At 43.5% G+C, this 17,893-nt stretch overlaps 1 protein-coding gene across 3 annotated transcripts in view; it reads left to right on the top strand.

Annotated features, from left to right (window-relative positions):
* The first annotated feature begins 8 nt into the window (after positions 1–8).
* mdn1 (midasin AAA ATPase 1) overlaps positions 9–17,893 on the top strand; it is a 63,166-nt gene continuing 45,281 nt past the window's right edge. For all 3 annotated transcript variants that reach the window (XM_008398484.3, XM_081602279.1, XM_081602278.1), the window contains exons 1-29: positions 9–253; positions 2,528–2,754; positions 2,871–3,095; positions 4,473–4,580; positions 4,731–4,926; positions 5,006–5,215; positions 5,439–5,570; positions 5,674–5,777; positions 6,100–6,214; positions 6,371–6,540; positions 7,618–7,699; positions 7,851–7,946; positions 8,087–8,199; positions 8,692–8,846; positions 8,926–8,986; positions 9,787–9,998; positions 10,076–10,179; positions 10,253–10,397; positions 10,968–11,064; positions 12,136–12,249; positions 12,379–12,526; positions 12,622–12,729; positions 13,266–13,417; positions 14,798–14,976; positions 15,995–16,203; positions 16,837–16,983; positions 17,054–17,195; positions 17,267–17,401; positions 17,671–17,809. In XM_008398484.3, the coding sequence (XP_008396706.2) occupies positions 158–253; positions 2,528–2,754; positions 2,871–3,095; positions 4,473–4,580; positions 4,731–4,926; positions 5,006–5,215; positions 5,439–5,570; positions 5,674–5,777; positions 6,100–6,214; positions 6,371–6,540; positions 7,618–7,699; positions 7,851–7,946; positions 8,087–8,199; positions 8,692–8,846; positions 8,926–8,986; positions 9,787–9,998; positions 10,076–10,179; positions 10,253–10,397; positions 10,968–11,064; positions 12,136–12,249; positions 12,379–12,526; positions 12,622–12,729; positions 13,266–13,417; positions 14,798–14,976; positions 15,995–16,203; positions 16,837–16,983; positions 17,054–17,195; positions 17,267–17,401; positions 17,671–17,809 (4,121 nt within the window). In that variant the 5' untranslated portion in view covers positions 9–157. The remainder of the gene's footprint in view (positions 254–2,527; positions 2,755–2,870; positions 3,096–4,472; positions 4,581–4,730; positions 4,927–5,005; positions 5,216–5,438; positions 5,571–5,673; positions 5,778–6,099; positions 6,215–6,370; positions 6,541–7,617; positions 7,700–7,850; positions 7,947–8,086; positions 8,200–8,691; positions 8,847–8,925; positions 8,987–9,786; positions 9,999–10,075; positions 10,180–10,252; positions 10,398–10,967; positions 11,065–12,135; positions 12,250–12,378; positions 12,527–12,621; positions 12,730–13,265; positions 13,418–14,797; positions 14,977–15,994; positions 16,204–16,836; positions 16,984–17,053; positions 17,196–17,266; positions 17,402–17,670; positions 17,810–17,893) is intronic.

The raw sequence follows: 17,893 nt of genomic DNA, 5'->3' as shown, positions 1-17,893 counted from the left end.
ATGTGGATTTTAATAGCAGTAGTGGAAACGTGTTTTTGTGTTTTGTTACAGGAGCTCGTGATGACCCGCGCGCTTTGCTTTTAGTGTCTACACGTTTAGGAAGCTGTCCATAAAGCGCGTGCGCTTGTTTTCATTAGAGCTTGCTCTCGATCCAGTGATGGAAAATCTAGAAGTGAATCTGTCATCTCTGGCCATCATATCCAGACATGTGGAGAAGAGTCACAACCAGATCAGCCAGTATCTGTCCAAGCAGGTGAGCAGCTGATAGCGTTATGGAGACAGTGTGTTTTATTGTTTCCATAATATATCAGAGGTTGTCCTGAACCATGGGGGGAGATGTGATCTAGACTAATCACCGGCCACTTAATTAGACATATTTTGCTATTAGCGTGTTTAACCCTCCCACACTCCCTCCTTTTAAGGTATCACATTCCTTGTTCACAGCCCAGCATTACGCTGTGGATTTGCGGACTGCTCAGTCACCTACTGTTCAGCGTCATGGTTGTTTTGGAGCTATGGTTGCTTTTCTGTCATCTCTGTAAACCTGAGAGCGCTTTGGGCATTAAAACCTCACAGTTTCCGAAAAGCTCAACAACCATGCAATGTACCAAGTCCCTCTAATCTTTTTTCTTCCTCAGTCTGATGCTCACTACATCAAGCGTAGATGCCTGAATGCTATGAGTTACTACGATGTGATTGACTGATTTGCAGTTATGTTAGCAAAGAACTAAACAGTTCTTGTAACTACATGTGATATAGGGCTGGGGGATATGAGAAAAATGTAATATCCTGATATATTTTTGCCATATCACGACATACGATATACATCACGATATTCTTAAATGAGCTATAAAGTTATTTTAAACTAGACTCCTTGCCTAGGTGGGCCCCATATGGGGGAAAGGAGGGCAGACCATATGGGTTTGTCAGTGGATTCCACGATGGCCCCCCCTAAATGGGCAAACCCATGTGGGGCCACCGTGGAACCCGCGGACAAACCAATATGGGACCCATATGGTCTGCCCTCTGTTCCCCATATGGGGCCCACCTAGGCATGCTGGCAGGGTTGCAGCATGATGTCACCCACGCAAGTTCCCGCCCACATTTTCCTGCTAGACTTAAATGTAATCTCAAATAAAAAAGGGATGCAGTGTTTTGCTATGAACTGTCTACACTAAGACTAGATAACATGGTGAGAAAGTTTTAACTAAGAAAAAAAATAGCGAGGGAGAGGGAAGTTTTGCTTTTTAGGAGTTTTGCGCACCCCTAAAAGATTTAGCGGGGTACGTAGTACCTGCAAGAGAGGGGAGCGGCTGCCTGCTGTAAAAAATCAATGGGTTCACTGTGCAGCCATGAGTGCACCCACTAATCAGCCGTGACTGATTAGTTTTTCAAGAACAGTCTAAAACACGACGTAATCAGTTAATAAATCGCTAATAACGGTGGCTGATTTACCGCAGCAATCACTTATTAATAAAAAAAGCATAAAACTTTTTATTATTATTATTATTATTTTATGACAATAAAATAAATCAGGAATAAATCTGTGGTTCAGTCTTTTGTGGCAATAGTTTTATAACATGTTTCGAAAATTACCTAATTTTGTTTGACATCCTCCATATAAAATCCAAACCACTGCCAAATTATTGATCCAGCGCTGTTTTTCTTCTGAACTAAACTAGTTCATATGATTCCTCTTCAGTTACCGTCTCATTAATGGCTCAAACTCTCGCTGTCACCATGTTGTTTGTTTGGTGACAGGTGTGATTGGTAGAATATTTTCAGGTTGAGAAACTAGTGATGAATTCATGGGGTGTCGGATAAACCATACTCACAGTGGATTTGACGGCAAAGGTTTATTATTTGAACGACAGTTTATACTCGATGGTTGCGTTAAAACCATTTTAACTATTGTAAATTGAAAATATCGCGATACATCGAGTATACGCGGTATATCGCCCAGCCCTAATGTGATGCACTTCCCTTTGCCTTGTTAAGCCAAGAACCTGATGGTAACATCAAGGGCGTAGGAACTAGTCTGTCATTGGGGGGGACGCATATCGGAAACCTGACAGATCAGTAAATGCCTTGAGCAGAAATGTCAAACAATTATGCCATCAGTAATGTGTTACTCTAATCTGACCCTTGTTTCAGTAACAAGTATTCTAACATGTTACTATTTACAATCCAATAATCAGATTAAAGTTATGCATAGTATAATGACTGTCATTCCAGGATGAACACTCACTTTAGAATTTGCCTCACAACTAGCAAGCGAAATACTCTGGTAGCACAGACAGGCTAACAGATTCTGATATATCTTATTGGTCAAAATGCATTGATATAAATTGACTGGTAATTGAACTGGTTCTACTTCTTTCTAAAACCAAAGTAGAAAACAGCTGCGGTGAAATTATTGGGGGGGACGAATGTGACTCTCTCCAATTTTGGGGGGGACATGTCCCCCCCGTCCCCCCCGTTTCCTACGCTTATGGGTTGCATCCAACTCAACCCGCTCTCTCTGCAGATCTGGAGCCAGCAGGACAGACAGAGCATTCTGGAGTGTTTGGCTCAGCTCCTCTTGGAGAAGGATTACACTTTGCTAATTGCGCGACATGTCCGGCCACTGGTCCTGGACCTCCTGGAGCGCAACGCAGAGAGGGTCAAAGCTGGTGGCAAAATCAACCATGACCTCCATGAGCGCCTGTGTGTGGCCCTCAGTAGACTCCTTAGCATCAGTCCTGATGCGCATGCGTAAGTGATGTCTGTCACGTCCTCCGTCTGCTTCACGACTTGCAGCCTGATGTAAACTTACATCTAACTTGACGTTACGGATACTGCTGAATAATTGTTATCCTCTTCCAACCAAGGTTCGCTGTGAGGTACTTCAGCAGTGCCCCGCCAGTGTTTCAGAGGCTGTTTTTCACCAGCGAACAGTCGTCTGCGGTCCAGTACGGCCCCAGGAGGATGAAGCTCCGCGACCTCATGGCTGCCACCTTGCGCTTCCTCCAAAGTGACTGTGCTAAGTTTCGGATGCTGTGGGACTGGAGTCCTTGTGTTTCACAGTTACTCACCAGTGATGTCATGGTTCGAGGGTATGGAGCTTCTTTAGCCTCACACTTCTAGTGGTCAAGTCTTTAATCACACCTCATTTTATTGGTGGAAGTGTCTTTGGCGCATGTTTGTTCTTTTTTTCTGATTGGAGAACATTTACAAGTGCTTTTAAAGTACGAGTTCTTAAGTTGCTACTAACAATTATTTTAGAAATCCATTATTCTGAAAATAAGTCACTTAATTGCATAAAAATATTGACATTTTCTACAGACTTTTTCTTTAACCATTTGAGCCATTTTTATATAATAGAAAATACACAAAAATATGCAAATAAAGAGATAATTACATTTCTTTTGAAATAAGAAAATATTTTATTGCCTAAAATATAATAAGATAGCATTCCTTTGATGAATTTGAACAGGTGAAACTAAACTATGCCGCTAATGAGTTTTGGGGAAAACATTTTGTAGACAGAAGCGTTCTTATATCAAAAGCAAAATGTCTGTTTAGTACAGTTTTGACCTAATTATTACTCTGAACATGTTGTTTTTATTAGTGGATTACCAAATAAGCTGACGATAAATGATTTCAGCCCTAATGGGCTCTGCATATTTGTTTTTTGGGCAAACTGATTGCAGTTTTCTGGGTAATCACAATCTTTAAAAACCCTGGCCTGACGATACTTATTTTCTTTTCTGAAAATTCATTAAATATAGCAACAAATTTGCTAAGCTCACTTTGCTGTTGTAGCTTAGTAATAGTAATATTTATAAACTGTATTTAGAAAAGGACAATTTACATGAATGTCACCGTTTGATGCGCTGTAACAAATCATAACAAAAGCTAATTTACATCTGCAGTCCCTTGACGGGTTACAAATATGGATGTACAAGACAATAATGAAATAAATCACAAGGTGTAACACTACAAGTTGCTTTCCTTTGGGCATGAGACTTCACCTGCCTTGCCAGCTGGTGGTCATTCTGTCAGTCTGCTCCAGGTGGGCAATGGCTACAGTGAAAGTCATTTACCAACACAAATCACTGTGTCATTGCTTTGTTTCTGCTAGAAAATTATGTGCAAGTAAACACACACATTAGATCCATGTTGAGGGACTAAAGGGTCAGCAGCATGCAGGTTTCATGATCTTCAGCAGAGCAGTGAGTTGCAGAGTCAAACTGAGGATATGGTGATGCTGGGCTGAGATGGATGATGGTGTAGCAGGAGTTTACCACATCACAGTTGTATCCATGGAAACCAGGTCAGGCTTTGTAACCCAAAAGCCCCAGAGACATAACATTAAACTTGTGAATTTGAAATTATCCTTCTTGTTTGATGCATTTAGTATAAAGTAAGCCTACACTGGTGCTGGTCCAGACTCTTCCCTTTTCTCTTATTAAACAGATTTTTCCCAACAGGTCCACGGCTCAGTGTTTAGCTCTTGTCTGCCACATGACTGATAATCAGAAAGCCATCTTCCTGAGGAAAGTGCTGTCGAGTGATGAAATTCTGCACATGAAAATGAAGTATGTATAGATATATTTTCTGCTTTATTGCTGTCAGATGACTGAATCTGGCTCCTTGTTTCACTGAATGTGAGACAAGGAGCCTCAGTTACCATGAGGACTCAGTTCCATGGTAACTGATGCTTTCTACACTTTGTGCTGCGGGTTCAGAGCTCTGGAGGAGAGTCAGCTGGTGGAGGCGGAGAGAGCTCTGGTGTTAACTAATCAGAGGTCAGTAAAGTCACACCAGGAGTTGGCCCAGAAGTTCACCAGAGGTCAGGTGGTATCAGAGGACCTGTCCCAGAACGTTGTAGCAGTATGTGGAGTCATTCTGCCCAAGATGGTTCCGCGGCAGCAGGCTGAGCAGGTGTGTGATCCCCCACACAGAAACAACCATGCCCCTCCTTTCAGAGTCTGTTTTTATCCATGTTAGCCTCTGCTTTCAGGTGAAGCCGAACTGCCTGGTGCTGGTGGAGTCAACCTGCCAGAACCTGAGAAGGCTGGCTCTGGCCGTGGCGTCCCAAAAACCTGTGCTCCTGGAGGGTCCGATTGGCTGTGGGAAAACTGCTCTGGTGGAGCACATGGCAGCCGTCACCGGACATACCAATGCTGCAGACATTCTCAAGGTCCAGCTTGGGGATCAAACTGACAGCAAGGTGGGAGACATGACGCTCCATCTCAACCATTTCCTTTCAGCAGAGGGAGCAGGGTGTCTCATCACACTGTTCACTCTCATTACATGTTCACCTGTTCAGCTTTCTGCTGTTCTAGGCTCGTTTTCTTCCGCTTGTGTGTAGTCTTTAGTAAAAAGCGAAAAGCCATAATTACTGCACAGCATCCTGGAATAAAAGAAGCAGCAACGGTTGTTTTGGTTTGCAGATGCTGCTGGGAATGTACCGATGCACTGATGTACCAGGGAAGTTTGTATGGCAGCCAGGAACCCTAACACAGGCCGTTTCTAAAGGCCTCTGGATCCTTCTGGAAGATATTGATCATGCACCTCTGGATGTGGTGAGTTCAAAGTATATTTTGGTTTTTGACGATTATTTTTATAAAATTTGAATGATTTAAGTTAATTTTTGCTGCACAAAATGAAGCTAAATGTGTTTTTCAGATTTCTGTCCTCCTGCCTTTGATGGAGAATAAAAAGTTGATGATTCCAGGACGGGAGGATTGCATTGAGGTTGCTCCTGGATTCCAGTTCTTTGCAACCAGAAGGTAAAAATATAAATACAGCACTCCTTATAGCTTGGCTTAAAGCGGAATGCAAGACTTGTCTGGGAATCAAATAGTTTCTTCTTTTTACCTGTTTTTTAAAGTTATTTTAAAAAACAGGTAACTTGGCTGACATCACCTAACTCTCCTAGACGATGTCAGCCAAACCATGTGGGACATTCAGGTTACTGGCTGATGGTTCTGAACACGTAACAGAAATAACCCCAACCTGTTTGAAACAGACAAAGTTCTAGTTGAAGTTAGAAGTACAAATTGTGTGAGTTGCTGTGCAGGAGTTCATGTGAGTCTTACTGTGGACTTGCAGGTTATACTGCAGTGGTGGCAGCTGGCACAAGCCTCAGAACTCCCACGCAGCACTGCTGGACAAGTTCTGGACCAAGCTGCAGATGCGTAACATGTCCCACGCAGAACTCAAGAAGGTGAGGAGAGTTTCACTGTCTGCAGCAACAGCACATTTAATGCTGCTTCACCTACATATACTGACCCTGGTCATACAGCAGTGCAATACATTACCATATAGGGATTCCAGAGGTGTTCGATGTCTCTTCCCAGCTCAATCTATCCCCTGTCTGCAGGTTCTCATCCACAGGTACCCCATGTTGGCAGTGGTGTCAGACCGTCTGCTGGACATCTACTGCCAGCTGACCGGTGAGAGACACTCTGAGGTGGACACCAGCACAGAGGGACAGCAGGACAAGCCTGAGGACAGAAGCACATTGCTGGAGGGGAGAGCTCTGTCAGTGAGGTGAGGGTCATTAAACCAGCAACCTCACCCCACCTTTTAAGTCTTGGTGCCTGTATGTGTCCTCCCTTTGCTTTGCCTTTTACATCCATTCGCCAAGCAGAGTTAGAAAGTCACTAAACTTACAAGCCCAGTTCTATTTTATGTGTCTTAAAGTACTGACATCCCGTCTTAGTCATAATGTTATAAAATCACCATGATGTCCCCCCAGGCACATCAACCAGACAAACAGAAGCTGAGCTTCTCCGGGTTTAATTAGCTTTCTGCTGCTGCAGAGTTCAATACCTTATTGATTGAACAGCTCTGTGGACGATGGGATGGAGTCACCCTTTCTCTGGATCCCTGGTGCACTCACTCACTCCCCATCAGCTCATCATTTCAGTTTTTAGATGCATGTGATTGTTATGCATAGCGTTTCGGGTCATTTAAAGTTCACGCTGCTGAACGTGACACATTTACTGCAGCTCCTTACTGAAGTCAGATCCAGATGTGACCAGCAGATCCAGGTCATATCTGGATCTGCCGGTCATAATGCCAGCTTTCTCTTCCAGAACAACAACTTTTCAATCAATCAGTCAATCAGGTTTATTTGTAGACTATAGCACATTTCAGCAACAACACAGTTCAAAGTTCCATATGTCATAAAAACACAAAAAAAATCATGAAACACATACTCAACAACTGAAGCATTATATTTTATATAGTGTCATTATTGCACATCAAAATGTTTATTAATGTGTCATTTATTATGTTTCAAAAGCAACTCTGAACAGGTTGGTTTTTAGTCTAGATTTAAAGGAACTCGGTGTTTCTGCTGTTTTGCAGTTTTCTGGAAGTTTGTTCCAGATTTGTGGTTCATAGAAGCTGAAGGCTGCTTCTCCATGTTCGGTTCTGGTTCTGGGGATGCAGAGCATTTGTTAATAATAGTCTTTCTATCCATCCAAATACTGCATGACAAAAGCCACTGTATTTATTCCAAACAAGTCAGAAAGAACTCGTTGGTCAGTCTAGAGAGACTGTCACCCTGCAGTTGGATGCTGAAGTTAATCTTTTCTGCTGATGTGTGTTTCTGCTGACCAGGGACCTGCTGAAATGGTGCGAGCGGATCAGTGTGAACTTTGACAACTCCTCCCCTGCCACAGCACAGCGAGTCTTCTTAGAGGTCAGTATGCTTTGACTTATTTTTATTCTTTCGTTCAACACGTCAGCTTGAAAAAGCTGTTACCTCCACAATTTCTCCAAATAAAATAAAAAAGTAGGTCTGCAAGTATTGTCCCCAAAATCAAACACTGATGTTTTTGTCTATCTGTCAGGCTCTTGACTGCTTCACAGCCATGCTGTCCTGCCCTGCCAGCAGACTGCGCATGGCTGAGATCATTGGAAGCAAGCTGAACATCTCCAATGAGAAGGTATTTGATTTGGAAGGATGTTTTGGTTTGGAGAAAAGCATCACCCTTAGAAAAACAAGTGAAGATGAGGAGTCGATTGAGTCAGAATGAACTCTGTCCTGTGTGTGTGTGTGTCTGTGTGTGTGTGTGTCTGTGTGTAGGCTCAGCACTTCTGCCAGCTGTATCAGCCCGGCGTGTTGCTGACGGAGCTGCAGGCCACTGTGGGCAGAGCCACTCTGCCTCGGCAGCAGGCCGACACCGTGCAGCTGGCCATGTAAGTGGGACATCCCCGCCGCTCACCTCATGTCCACTATTATAAAGTTTATTTGATAGGGACAGACACCCATCGACATAGACAAACTGAATAAAACAGCAGTCCCATGTTTGCATCATGGTGCAATAGCAACAGCTAATTCGCAGCACTTGTCCCTAGTTGGGCTATGCAGCCAGCTGGTTGCTGGTACAGCGTTCAGCCACAGATAGAACAGGGCAGATCCCTGCTGGGACATTGAATAAACATCAGATTGATTTTAAACTATTCTGTTGTAAACACAGTCATCTAATGGTTCAACCCAAATATCCCCATTGATCCTTCCCCAAAGCTAAAGTGAATGGGTGATAACCTTTGGCCTAGATACAGAGTAAATATTTTCCAATGGCACACTCCTATCAGTCAAAACATTATGATTACTCATCCTGTAATGAATAGCTTCTCCTAATGTAGCTCTAATCACAAACATCATGTGTGTATGTGTGTGTTATCCAGTGTAAGCAGTAGTAAGACATTTGCTGCAACCCGACCCTCGGCTGTTCTGCTGGAACAGCTGGCTGTTTGTGTGGTCAAGGGGGAGCCAGTCCTCCTGGTGGGAGAGACGGGAACAGGGAAGACCTCCACGGTGCAGCACCTGGCCTCAGTCACTGGTGGGTCCACACTCCCTCAGCTTAGCTTCCCAATGACTTGTCAAAGCTGCTCACTGATACTCCTTGTCTGGAATCCCAGGACACAAGCTGAGTGTGGTGAATATGAACCAGCAAAGTGATACAGCCGATCTTCTTGGAGGGTGAGTGACATATCAGAGATGATTAAACATCATTACTTCAGTTAGAGAGCAGGGTGCTGCCATGGGAACTATCAGAACATGATGTGAAATTATTTCAGCACACCAGTCTCTTGGTACTTATTTAACAGAAGAGTTTAATTATCTTGAGGGAAACACTGGAAACTTGGTGCTTTACACCAATTTGCACTAACACGTCGTCAGTCACTGGCACACTGTCATATTGATTAGGTCACAGGGGTCAGACATAGAGATTATAAAGTAAAACTTGACACTTCCTGTTGTCGGGGGGTGTAGCTTAAATGATGTCACATTTTCTATTTTTATCATTTACTGTATCTACCTGTGATTGTAGTGAAGCACTATGGTCAGCTGAGGTTGTTGTAAATGTGCTAGAGAAATAAACTTTGATTTGATTTGAAAATGCATGCATGAAAACTCATTATTTTGATAACTTTCAATTCTCCATTCCTTATGAACAAATTGACCAAATGTGAACTTGATCAATCAAAATCTCTAGTGAGAGTTTGATAAAATTTTGGAGGCTATAAACAGGCCAAATGGGTCAAAATTTGGGCTGTTTCAACTTGGCAGGTCTGAATGTTTCCCACATTATGTTTATAAAGATATCCTTTAAGATATTTTAAGAATATCTTTAAGATATCTTCCTTTATCAGAAGGAAGATAAAAAGAATGGAGGAGGTGCAGAGTTTGAAGCTCCAGTTAGAAGTATTAAAAAATACAGACGAATAATGCAGATTGTGTTTTTTGTTTTCATGTAATTGTGCAACCACTGTATTTAGATACAAGCCAGTAGACCACAGGCAGATCCTGCTGCCCCTGCGGGAGGCTTTTGAGGACCTGTTCTCCCAGACGTACTCCAGGAAGCAGAACTTGACCTTCCTGGGCCATGTACAGACCTGCTTTCGGGAAAAACGCTGGTACGATCTGCTTCGACTCATGGACCATGTTTGCAAGTCTGCTCTGGCTAAGGAGCTGCAAGAAAAGCCAGAAGGTAGGGTACCAGAACAAGTAGCAAGTGAGAAGACCTGTGTTGATCATTGACATGCTGATATTTTCTTGCCTGTGCAGATTCCTCTCTGCTGCAGCAGTGGGAGGCTCTGGCATCCAAGCTGAGCCAGACCCAGCAGCAGATCCGAGCCTGTGAGACAGCCATGGTGTTTGCTTTTGTGGAGGTAATACCTCTTGTAGCCCATACACATTCCTACTCTTACCACTGCAGCAGCTCTTACCATGTGCGTCCTGTAGGGGACGTTGGCTAAGGCGGTGAAGAAGGGCCACTGGATCCTGCTAGATGAGATCAACCTGGCAGCAGCAGAAACGCTGGAGTGTCTGAGTGGGCTGCTGGAGGGCAGTACTGGCTCTCTGGTCTTACTGGATCGTGGAGACACTGGTGAGGCCAGTTGTCATGTTACTCCTTTGTTTTGTTTATATTACATGCCAATCCACTAGGGGGCACTGTCATACCACCAGTGCATATGCACTGGCATTTATGAGAGTATAATGTTATGGGGTTTGTACTCTTCTTTATGTTATGTGTGTTTCTGTGATGAACATGGTGGAATAAAGTCCACCAGATCCAAAACAGAAGTTATCTTTACTGATAAGTCAGGACTAGCTTCCAGCAACGTTTGATGGGATCACTTTCTAACACTGGGGAGTCTTGGCTTGAAAACACTCCTCTTTACCATAAAGAAGAAAATGCAGCACATCTACAACTGCTTCCATCTCCTGGTAGAGGAAAGAGTATGCTGCGTCTGGTTGTGGTTCCTTATATCTGACTTTTCTCCATGACACATTTTATGAATGAGCTGATTAAACTGGATACAGTAAGTTCAGCTGTTACCAGAACAACAAATTAATCAACCTATTAATATGCTATAGTGTAAACTTGGTCTCCTATATTTGTGCTGCTGTACAGGATGATCAGAAATGTCACTAATGTCACATGTATGTATTCCAGAGCACCTGGTTCGCCACCCAGACTTCCGCCTCTTTGCATGCATGAACCCAGCTACTGATGTGGGGAAAAGGAACCTTCCTCTGGGTCTCAGAAACAGGTAAGCTTTCACTATGACCACTGACTCCAGATCAGTTAAGCCTGGAGGCTGAAGCTAACAACTTCCAAGGTGGGCCAAGTCCAGAGTGAATGTTTACCATCCTAAAACGACTCCAATCCCAACAGCATCACAATGGTTAATATGATTGGTGTTTTATGACTTTTCTAAGTTTCATTATGCAGTTGATGGTTATCTTCCCATCAACTGCATGAGTAAATGCATTTACCCATCCCAGAAGCCTCCTACTCCCTGGAGAAGGGAGTAGGAGGCTTCTGATACTGACATGAGTGTTTTTCTTTCAAATCTGGCATTTTTATTTCCGTCTGCCTGTATAGTAGTGCTACAACTGAAGTATTGTTAGTGTCTTTGCTGCTGAATAAAGAGTATGTTCATGTGTAAAGTTACTGTTGAGTTCAGAGTGGAGCAACATTGTCGAGTCAGAAGTACTTGAGGGCCACACAATAAAAAAAAATGAAAAGAAATTTTGCTATGAATTTCTTTTCTACCAGATAAGAAATATGAGTCAGATTTGTATGTATGGAAGGCGTGTGTAAACACAGACGGTTTTACTGTCTTTGAAGAAAGGTAAACAGTTTGCAAATTACTTTGGGCTCATGAAATAGAACCAAATGTAATTTATTCTCGTTAGTAAGAGGAAGATTTGTGTCTGTATTTCTTTAAAAGTGCATGCTGTGTTTAGCCAAGCTGAATTCATTGATTAAAAGCAAATTTGGTGCACCAAAGTCTGAATTTGAGGAAAAGTTTCTAGTTAGATGTGGTCCTAGTCACTGTGAAACAAAGGAGAAAACAAAAAGCTTGTTTATCAGAAAACAAATACTTTGTTTTACCTAAAATGTCTTATTGTAAGGAGATTTTTAAAATTAAAAATAATTGTCAAAAAGGGAACCAAATGTGTAAATTCCACACTATGGCCACCCCTGAGTCAAACTAGTTTTTAAGATTATCATTTTAAGCTGTTCTAACTCCCCTCTGGAAGGGAAACAGAGAAGCTGTGGTAGGAAGGTGAAGATGTTTCTTTTTTGTTAGTTTGTTTTTTTTGTACTTGTCCAGATTTACTGAGCTGTATATACATGAGCTGGAGAACGAGGGAGACCTGAGGATCCTCGTGTCAGACTACCTCAAGTGCTTGAACCCCCCCAAGAGTGTCATCAGTGGTATCATAAGGTCAGCCTTAACATGTTATCACAGTGCTTGTCTGTGAGTCTGACCATGAACCACTTCAGTCTGCTTTGTTCATTGCAGGACAATCTGCTTTGACTAGATCTCACTGAAATAATTGTGGTTGTGCCTCAGTTTCTATCTGGCAGTTCGGAGGGAGGCCTCTTCCCGCCTGGTGGACGGGACCGGTCACAGACCTCACTACAGCCTGCGCACACTGTGCCGGGCTCTGAGCTACGCAGCAGCTAACCCCTGCCTCAGTGTTCAGCGCTCTCTGTACGAGGTGAGGCCAGGCGGCGTGCAGGGCTGCTCCTTCTTACTGTGGGATGGCAGACGTTTGAAAATCTGTTGTGACATTCCATCCACAACTCTCTTCAGGGCTTCTGCTTGAGCTTCCTCACCCAGCTGGACAGGAGCTCCCATCCTCTGGTCCAGAAGCTGGTGTGTCAACACATCCTAGCAGGGAATACCAAATGTCTGAAACAGGCAAGTCTCAAATTGTTCTGCTTTTATTTGATCATATCCAGGACCTGCTCAATGGCTAAATAAAGTAAAACAATTCCATATTTGTTGGAATGCACTGATGTGAAGATTTGGGCTGATATTTTTATTACATTTGGTGTCATGACCCATAATTCACATAGAACATACATTTATATTTATGTATATATATATATATATATATATATATATATATATATATATATATATGTAACTAGACCACTCCACTGGTATTGCCTCTCTTAAATGCTATGCTGTATCACCATCTATGTCAATATCGGAACATTTTTACTTATCGGACCGATACCGATGTTAATGCTGATGTATCATCTCTCTCTCCATTGTCCATTGTGCACTGGTAAGACATATAGACTATGTCAAATGAAAAAAAAATGCTTTTTTTTTCATGTTTAAATCTTGAAAAATCTATTATGTAACTAAGTTATTGATATATCTCTGCTGAAGTAGAAATCAGTAGAAAGTTTTCCTAATGACTGGTGTGTTTGGTATGTTTTCTCCAGCTGATCCCAGCTCCACCGGGCCGGACCTGTGTGCAGATAGAGGGCTACTGGGTTCCACAGGGAGAACTGGAGCCAACTCTGGATCCCAGCTACATCCTCACTGCTTCTGTAAAGCTCAACCTGCGGGATCTGTCCAGAGTGGTATCTGCAGGGTAGGGAGACTCTGACCCCGCCTGACTCTGTCCCTAATTTCCCTAATATTCAATAGCTTGGATCCTAAGGTCAGCTCAGATAATCTGGGCTCTTTGTAAAGGCTAAATGTGTCATGTTAGTGCAGACAGAGAACACTACATCTATGTGTCACTGGGGCAACCCAGACTGGATGAGGCTGAGGATCATCATGTTAATATGAGCAGTGATTGAGCGCCACATATTGATTAGGCAATAGGATAACATCTCACTCTGGTTGAACACATAATGTGCTGATCTTTGTCATTTGTGGCACTGACAGAAAAATAAATGGTCCCGTTTTATAAATCTTAGCATTGAGTTATGCAGTCTGCTGAGAGGTTTATATCCACTCATCATGGACGCGGATCTCAGGTTTCTGGACTGGCCTCATTAGTTTGAACTGCTCTTTGTGTGACAATATGGATTCTCTCTAATTCAGACAAGGTCAAAATAATGCATATTTGCTGAAACACACCCACTAACATCTGGATAAATATTCACACTTTTATTCAGACTGGTTGTTGAATGGGTTTGGAGTATAGTCAAGGTCAGGGTCATTCCAGGATGCCCAGTTCAGCAATAAAGCTCAGTTCCAATAATTTAGAGGTAAACATAATTTTTCCTTATTTCATCCAATTTATGCAATGCACCAGAAAGTGTCAGTAAAACAACCCCACAGCATGGTGGTTCCACCACCACAATGCTCTCTGGCATTGAGCTAGTTCTCTGGGTTGCTCTTGATTTCCGTTCATCTTAAGGGGAAATCTGGGTCAGACACTTTTAACAATTAGATGTTCCAACAGGTACAAACACAAACACACATCCAGACTACAATGGATTAAACACACTTAAATTTAATCTTCTGGATGGACCCCAACATCAAACCAGTTGAACATTTATACAGATCTAGTCAGGATCAGATGAGCTCTATCAGATCTATCAAAAAGTTCAAACATCCATCTGGGATTCAGTCAGGAGTGTCACTGGCTGTTTATTGTTGAGGTGCAACTTTCTAAGAGACATTTATTGAAAACATGAGTGTGTGTATTTTCACATTCGAGCAAGTGTGAACATGAGAAAATTTACAGTCAATTCACTCAGGTCCAGTTGTGACAAATCCTTGTAGAGGTTTGTTCTACATACAGCTTAGCTCTTGATATCACAGACTGATTTGACTACTGTGATTAAATGATTTGTGCAGTTCTGGTCCATTGTGGATCAAGTGCATCATTAAATCCATGTTGAGTGGACGTGCTTATTAGCTTAGTTTCATCCTCTATCATTACCTATCATTACAATGAGCCTCTGCACTCGGCTAATGAATAATCAATGCTGTGTCCTGCCATGTTTGGACCCTACAGGACACACCCAGTGCTGATCCAGGGGGAGACGTCTGTTGGGAAGACTAGCTTGATCCGGTGGATGGCCTCAGCCACTGGGAACCAGTGTGTGAGGATCAACAACCATGAGCACACCGACATCCAGGAGTACATCGGCTGCTACTCCTCAGATGACAGGGGCAAGCTGGTGTTCAAAGAGGGTAAAAGTGGTGAAACATTGAACTGTCAATATGTAAAGGCTTGTCTAGGCATCAGCACTGAGTGCATCAGCACTCTTTACATAATTATTCCAGATCAGTTCCATGTCCCAAAATGTCCCAGTTCCATGACTGGGACATTTTTATTATTGTGGCATACCTCAAAGTTTTGGGAACATTATTCAAGTTCACAGTCGGGCTGCACCAAGTTCAGTTCTACAGACGGTCACCAATCTCTACAAAGCCTGACCTGTGATTTTGATCGATACTGAAATTCTTGTCTGAAAAGTCAAAGTTGCTAAGTTGGCAATAGTGGAGTGACTGTTGACCATACAATCCAGACATGACCTGGTGGGCTGAACTGTCAGTCAGTTCTCTCTCACAGTGATCAGCAGTTGATTTTCAGGCTTTTGCAGAGATGGATCAGATCGGTTTTATCAGCTCATCACTGATCTCCTGAAAGGAAATCTGGGCTGGTTTATCAGGTCATCCCTAATTTATAAGTGGTTCTGTGGTTTTGGTCCATTCCCCCTCATCATTCCAATCAGTTTTCAGCCTTGCTTTTAGTTTTATAATTTGCTTAGTAGTAAATAACCACAACTTATTGGACATGTGAAATTCTAAATGCGTGAAAAGATATTTAATTTAACGTTTGAACACTCTTCCTGAGTTTGGACTGCAGCTGGTTTCCTACTTGCTGCTGATCACTTATTCAATTCATTAGATCAGTTGAACCTGGCTGATGTTCTTTTTTTGTCTGTAGTTTTTAAATAGAGCTTATTTTTGTTCTGAGTTTATGTGAGCTATAGACCCTGGTGAGAGCTACTTGACGTGTAGAACCAAACCTTTACAGGAGGAAGGTCCAAACTTGCTTTATCTTGTCTTCAATTCTTCAACTAGAAGAGAAAAAAGTGAAACATTATTCTTAACTGTTTGGAGAACTAAGGAATTCCCCAAGAGGTTCATTGTGGAAACTCTCAGATTTCCTGGAGTGTATAATAAATGTCGACTCTGTACTCAGGTGTCCTGCTTGATGCCATGAGGAAAGGCTACTGGGTGATCCTGGATGAGCTGAACCTGGCCCCCACCGACGTGCTGGAGGCTCTCAACAGGCTGCTGGATGACAACAGGGAACTATTTGTGGCTGAGACTCAGGAAATCATCAGGGCTCATCCCAGGTTCATGCTGTTTGCAACACAGAACCCCCCAGGGCTCTACGGAGGCAGAAAGGTATGTCATCACATCAGGACAGCTGTTCTGACCTCTGTTCCAGCTGTTGTACTAAGAACCACATTCCTCCCACCCCCCCCTCTCCCCGCTTCCCTGCTGAGTCTCACATTTTTTTCCCACCTTTCAGTTTTTGATGTGTTTTTAACCCAGACATGCAGTTTGATGTTACTGTCATCGTTGTGTGTTTGAAACCTTCTAGAGGTCAAGTGGTAGTGGCACCACATGCTGCACCTGATGAAATCAACTTCATGAATTCTGCCTTTGCATAATGAACTGATAAATATGTCAGATGAGACATTCAGTGTTTTCCTCCCTCCAGTTTCTCATCAGCTCAGTTCATTGTTTCCAGTTGACAACTTGTACAATTGAAGCTCTTTACAGGACGATCAGGTCAGACTCACATAGAGAATCCAGTTAGCTCAACTTTAGATCATGTTCATCCAAATCCAGTCTGAGCTTCCAGTTCCATTCAGATCCCATTAGATCCAGTCCAGTTCAGCTGATTGCTAAATGCTCTTCTGTGTGAGGAGTCAGTGGAATGCATGTGGTGACGGTGGAGAGGAATCCCAGGGTCTCAACAGGAAGACAAACTTTGTTCAGCTCGGGGGTTGTAATGGAGCTGGTTGTGTCCAGGTTCTGTCTCGGGCGTTCAGGAACCGCTTTGTGGAGCTGCACTTCGATGAGCTGCCCAGTGCAGAGCTGGAGACCATCCTGCACCAGAGGTGTAGCTTACCTCCATCCTACTGCACCAAGCTGGTCAAGGTCATGCTGGACCTTCAGGTAGTTTTACCTTACTGTGTATGGCTGTGTTGATATCTACTGCAGCCTCATATCCCCCTGTACCTCCCAGTCACTGCGCAGAGGATCTTCTGTGTTTGCGGGGAAACATGGCTTCATCACTCTGAGAGACCTGTTCCGCTGGGCGGAGCGCTACCGGCTGGAGGAGCAGGCGGAGGCCTCTCAGGACTGGCTGCAGCATCTTGCAGATGATGGTGAGTCTCATCAGACGTGAGGCCCTGCCTCCTGTAGAGGCTGGCTGACTGAGCAGAGTGTTTGGGTCCAGGCTACATGCTGCTGGCTGGACGGGTCAGGAAGCAGGAGGAGGAGGCTGTCATCCTGGACACCCTGCAGAAGCACTTCAAACGGACGGTGAACCCCGACAGTCTTTTCTCCCAGAAACAGCTCATCAGTCAGTTCAGTGAGTAGCGGTCATCTCACTTCGCATGGGCAGGCCGTAACTTTGCTTCCCAAGCAAAGCCTTCTGTTAGTTCTGCACCTGCTTTGTAGGGAAAATTTCTTTGAAGGGAAATATGGTCCATAGAATGGGTGAAAAGTTCTCTAATACAACTGTAAAACATTTTAGAGGCTTAAATAAGTGACGAGTTGGGCCTGCTGTGACTGTAGTCATGGTTGGAGGTTTTGACAAAAGCACTGACCCCTCAGCATGACTCCTGCTGCCATCACCAGATCCTGCGGTGGGCAGCGTTGCAGCAGTACCAGAAGAATTCCGTCATGTGGTGTGGACCCAGAACCTGAGGAGGATGGCGGTGCTGCTGGGGCGAGCACTGCGCTTCGGGGAGTCGGTTCTGCTGGTGGGAGACACAGGGTGAGCTCCTTCCTGCTGCTGCTTGTGCCCATCCTCTGCTCTTCCTTGCTGACTCTATGAAGGATGAAGATTTTTCCTTGTCAA

Source organism: Poecilia reticulata, chromosome 21, assembly GCF_904066995.2.
Source record: "Poecilia reticulata chromosome 21, P_reticulata-male-v2, whole genome shotgun sequence".
In the NCBI taxonomy this organism is placed as follows: Eukaryota; Metazoa; Chordata; class Actinopteri; order Cyprinodontiformes; family Poeciliidae; genus Poecilia; species Poecilia reticulata.
Note: the sequence above shows the minus strand (reverse complement) of the source record. Positions and strands in the feature narration are given on the sequence as shown.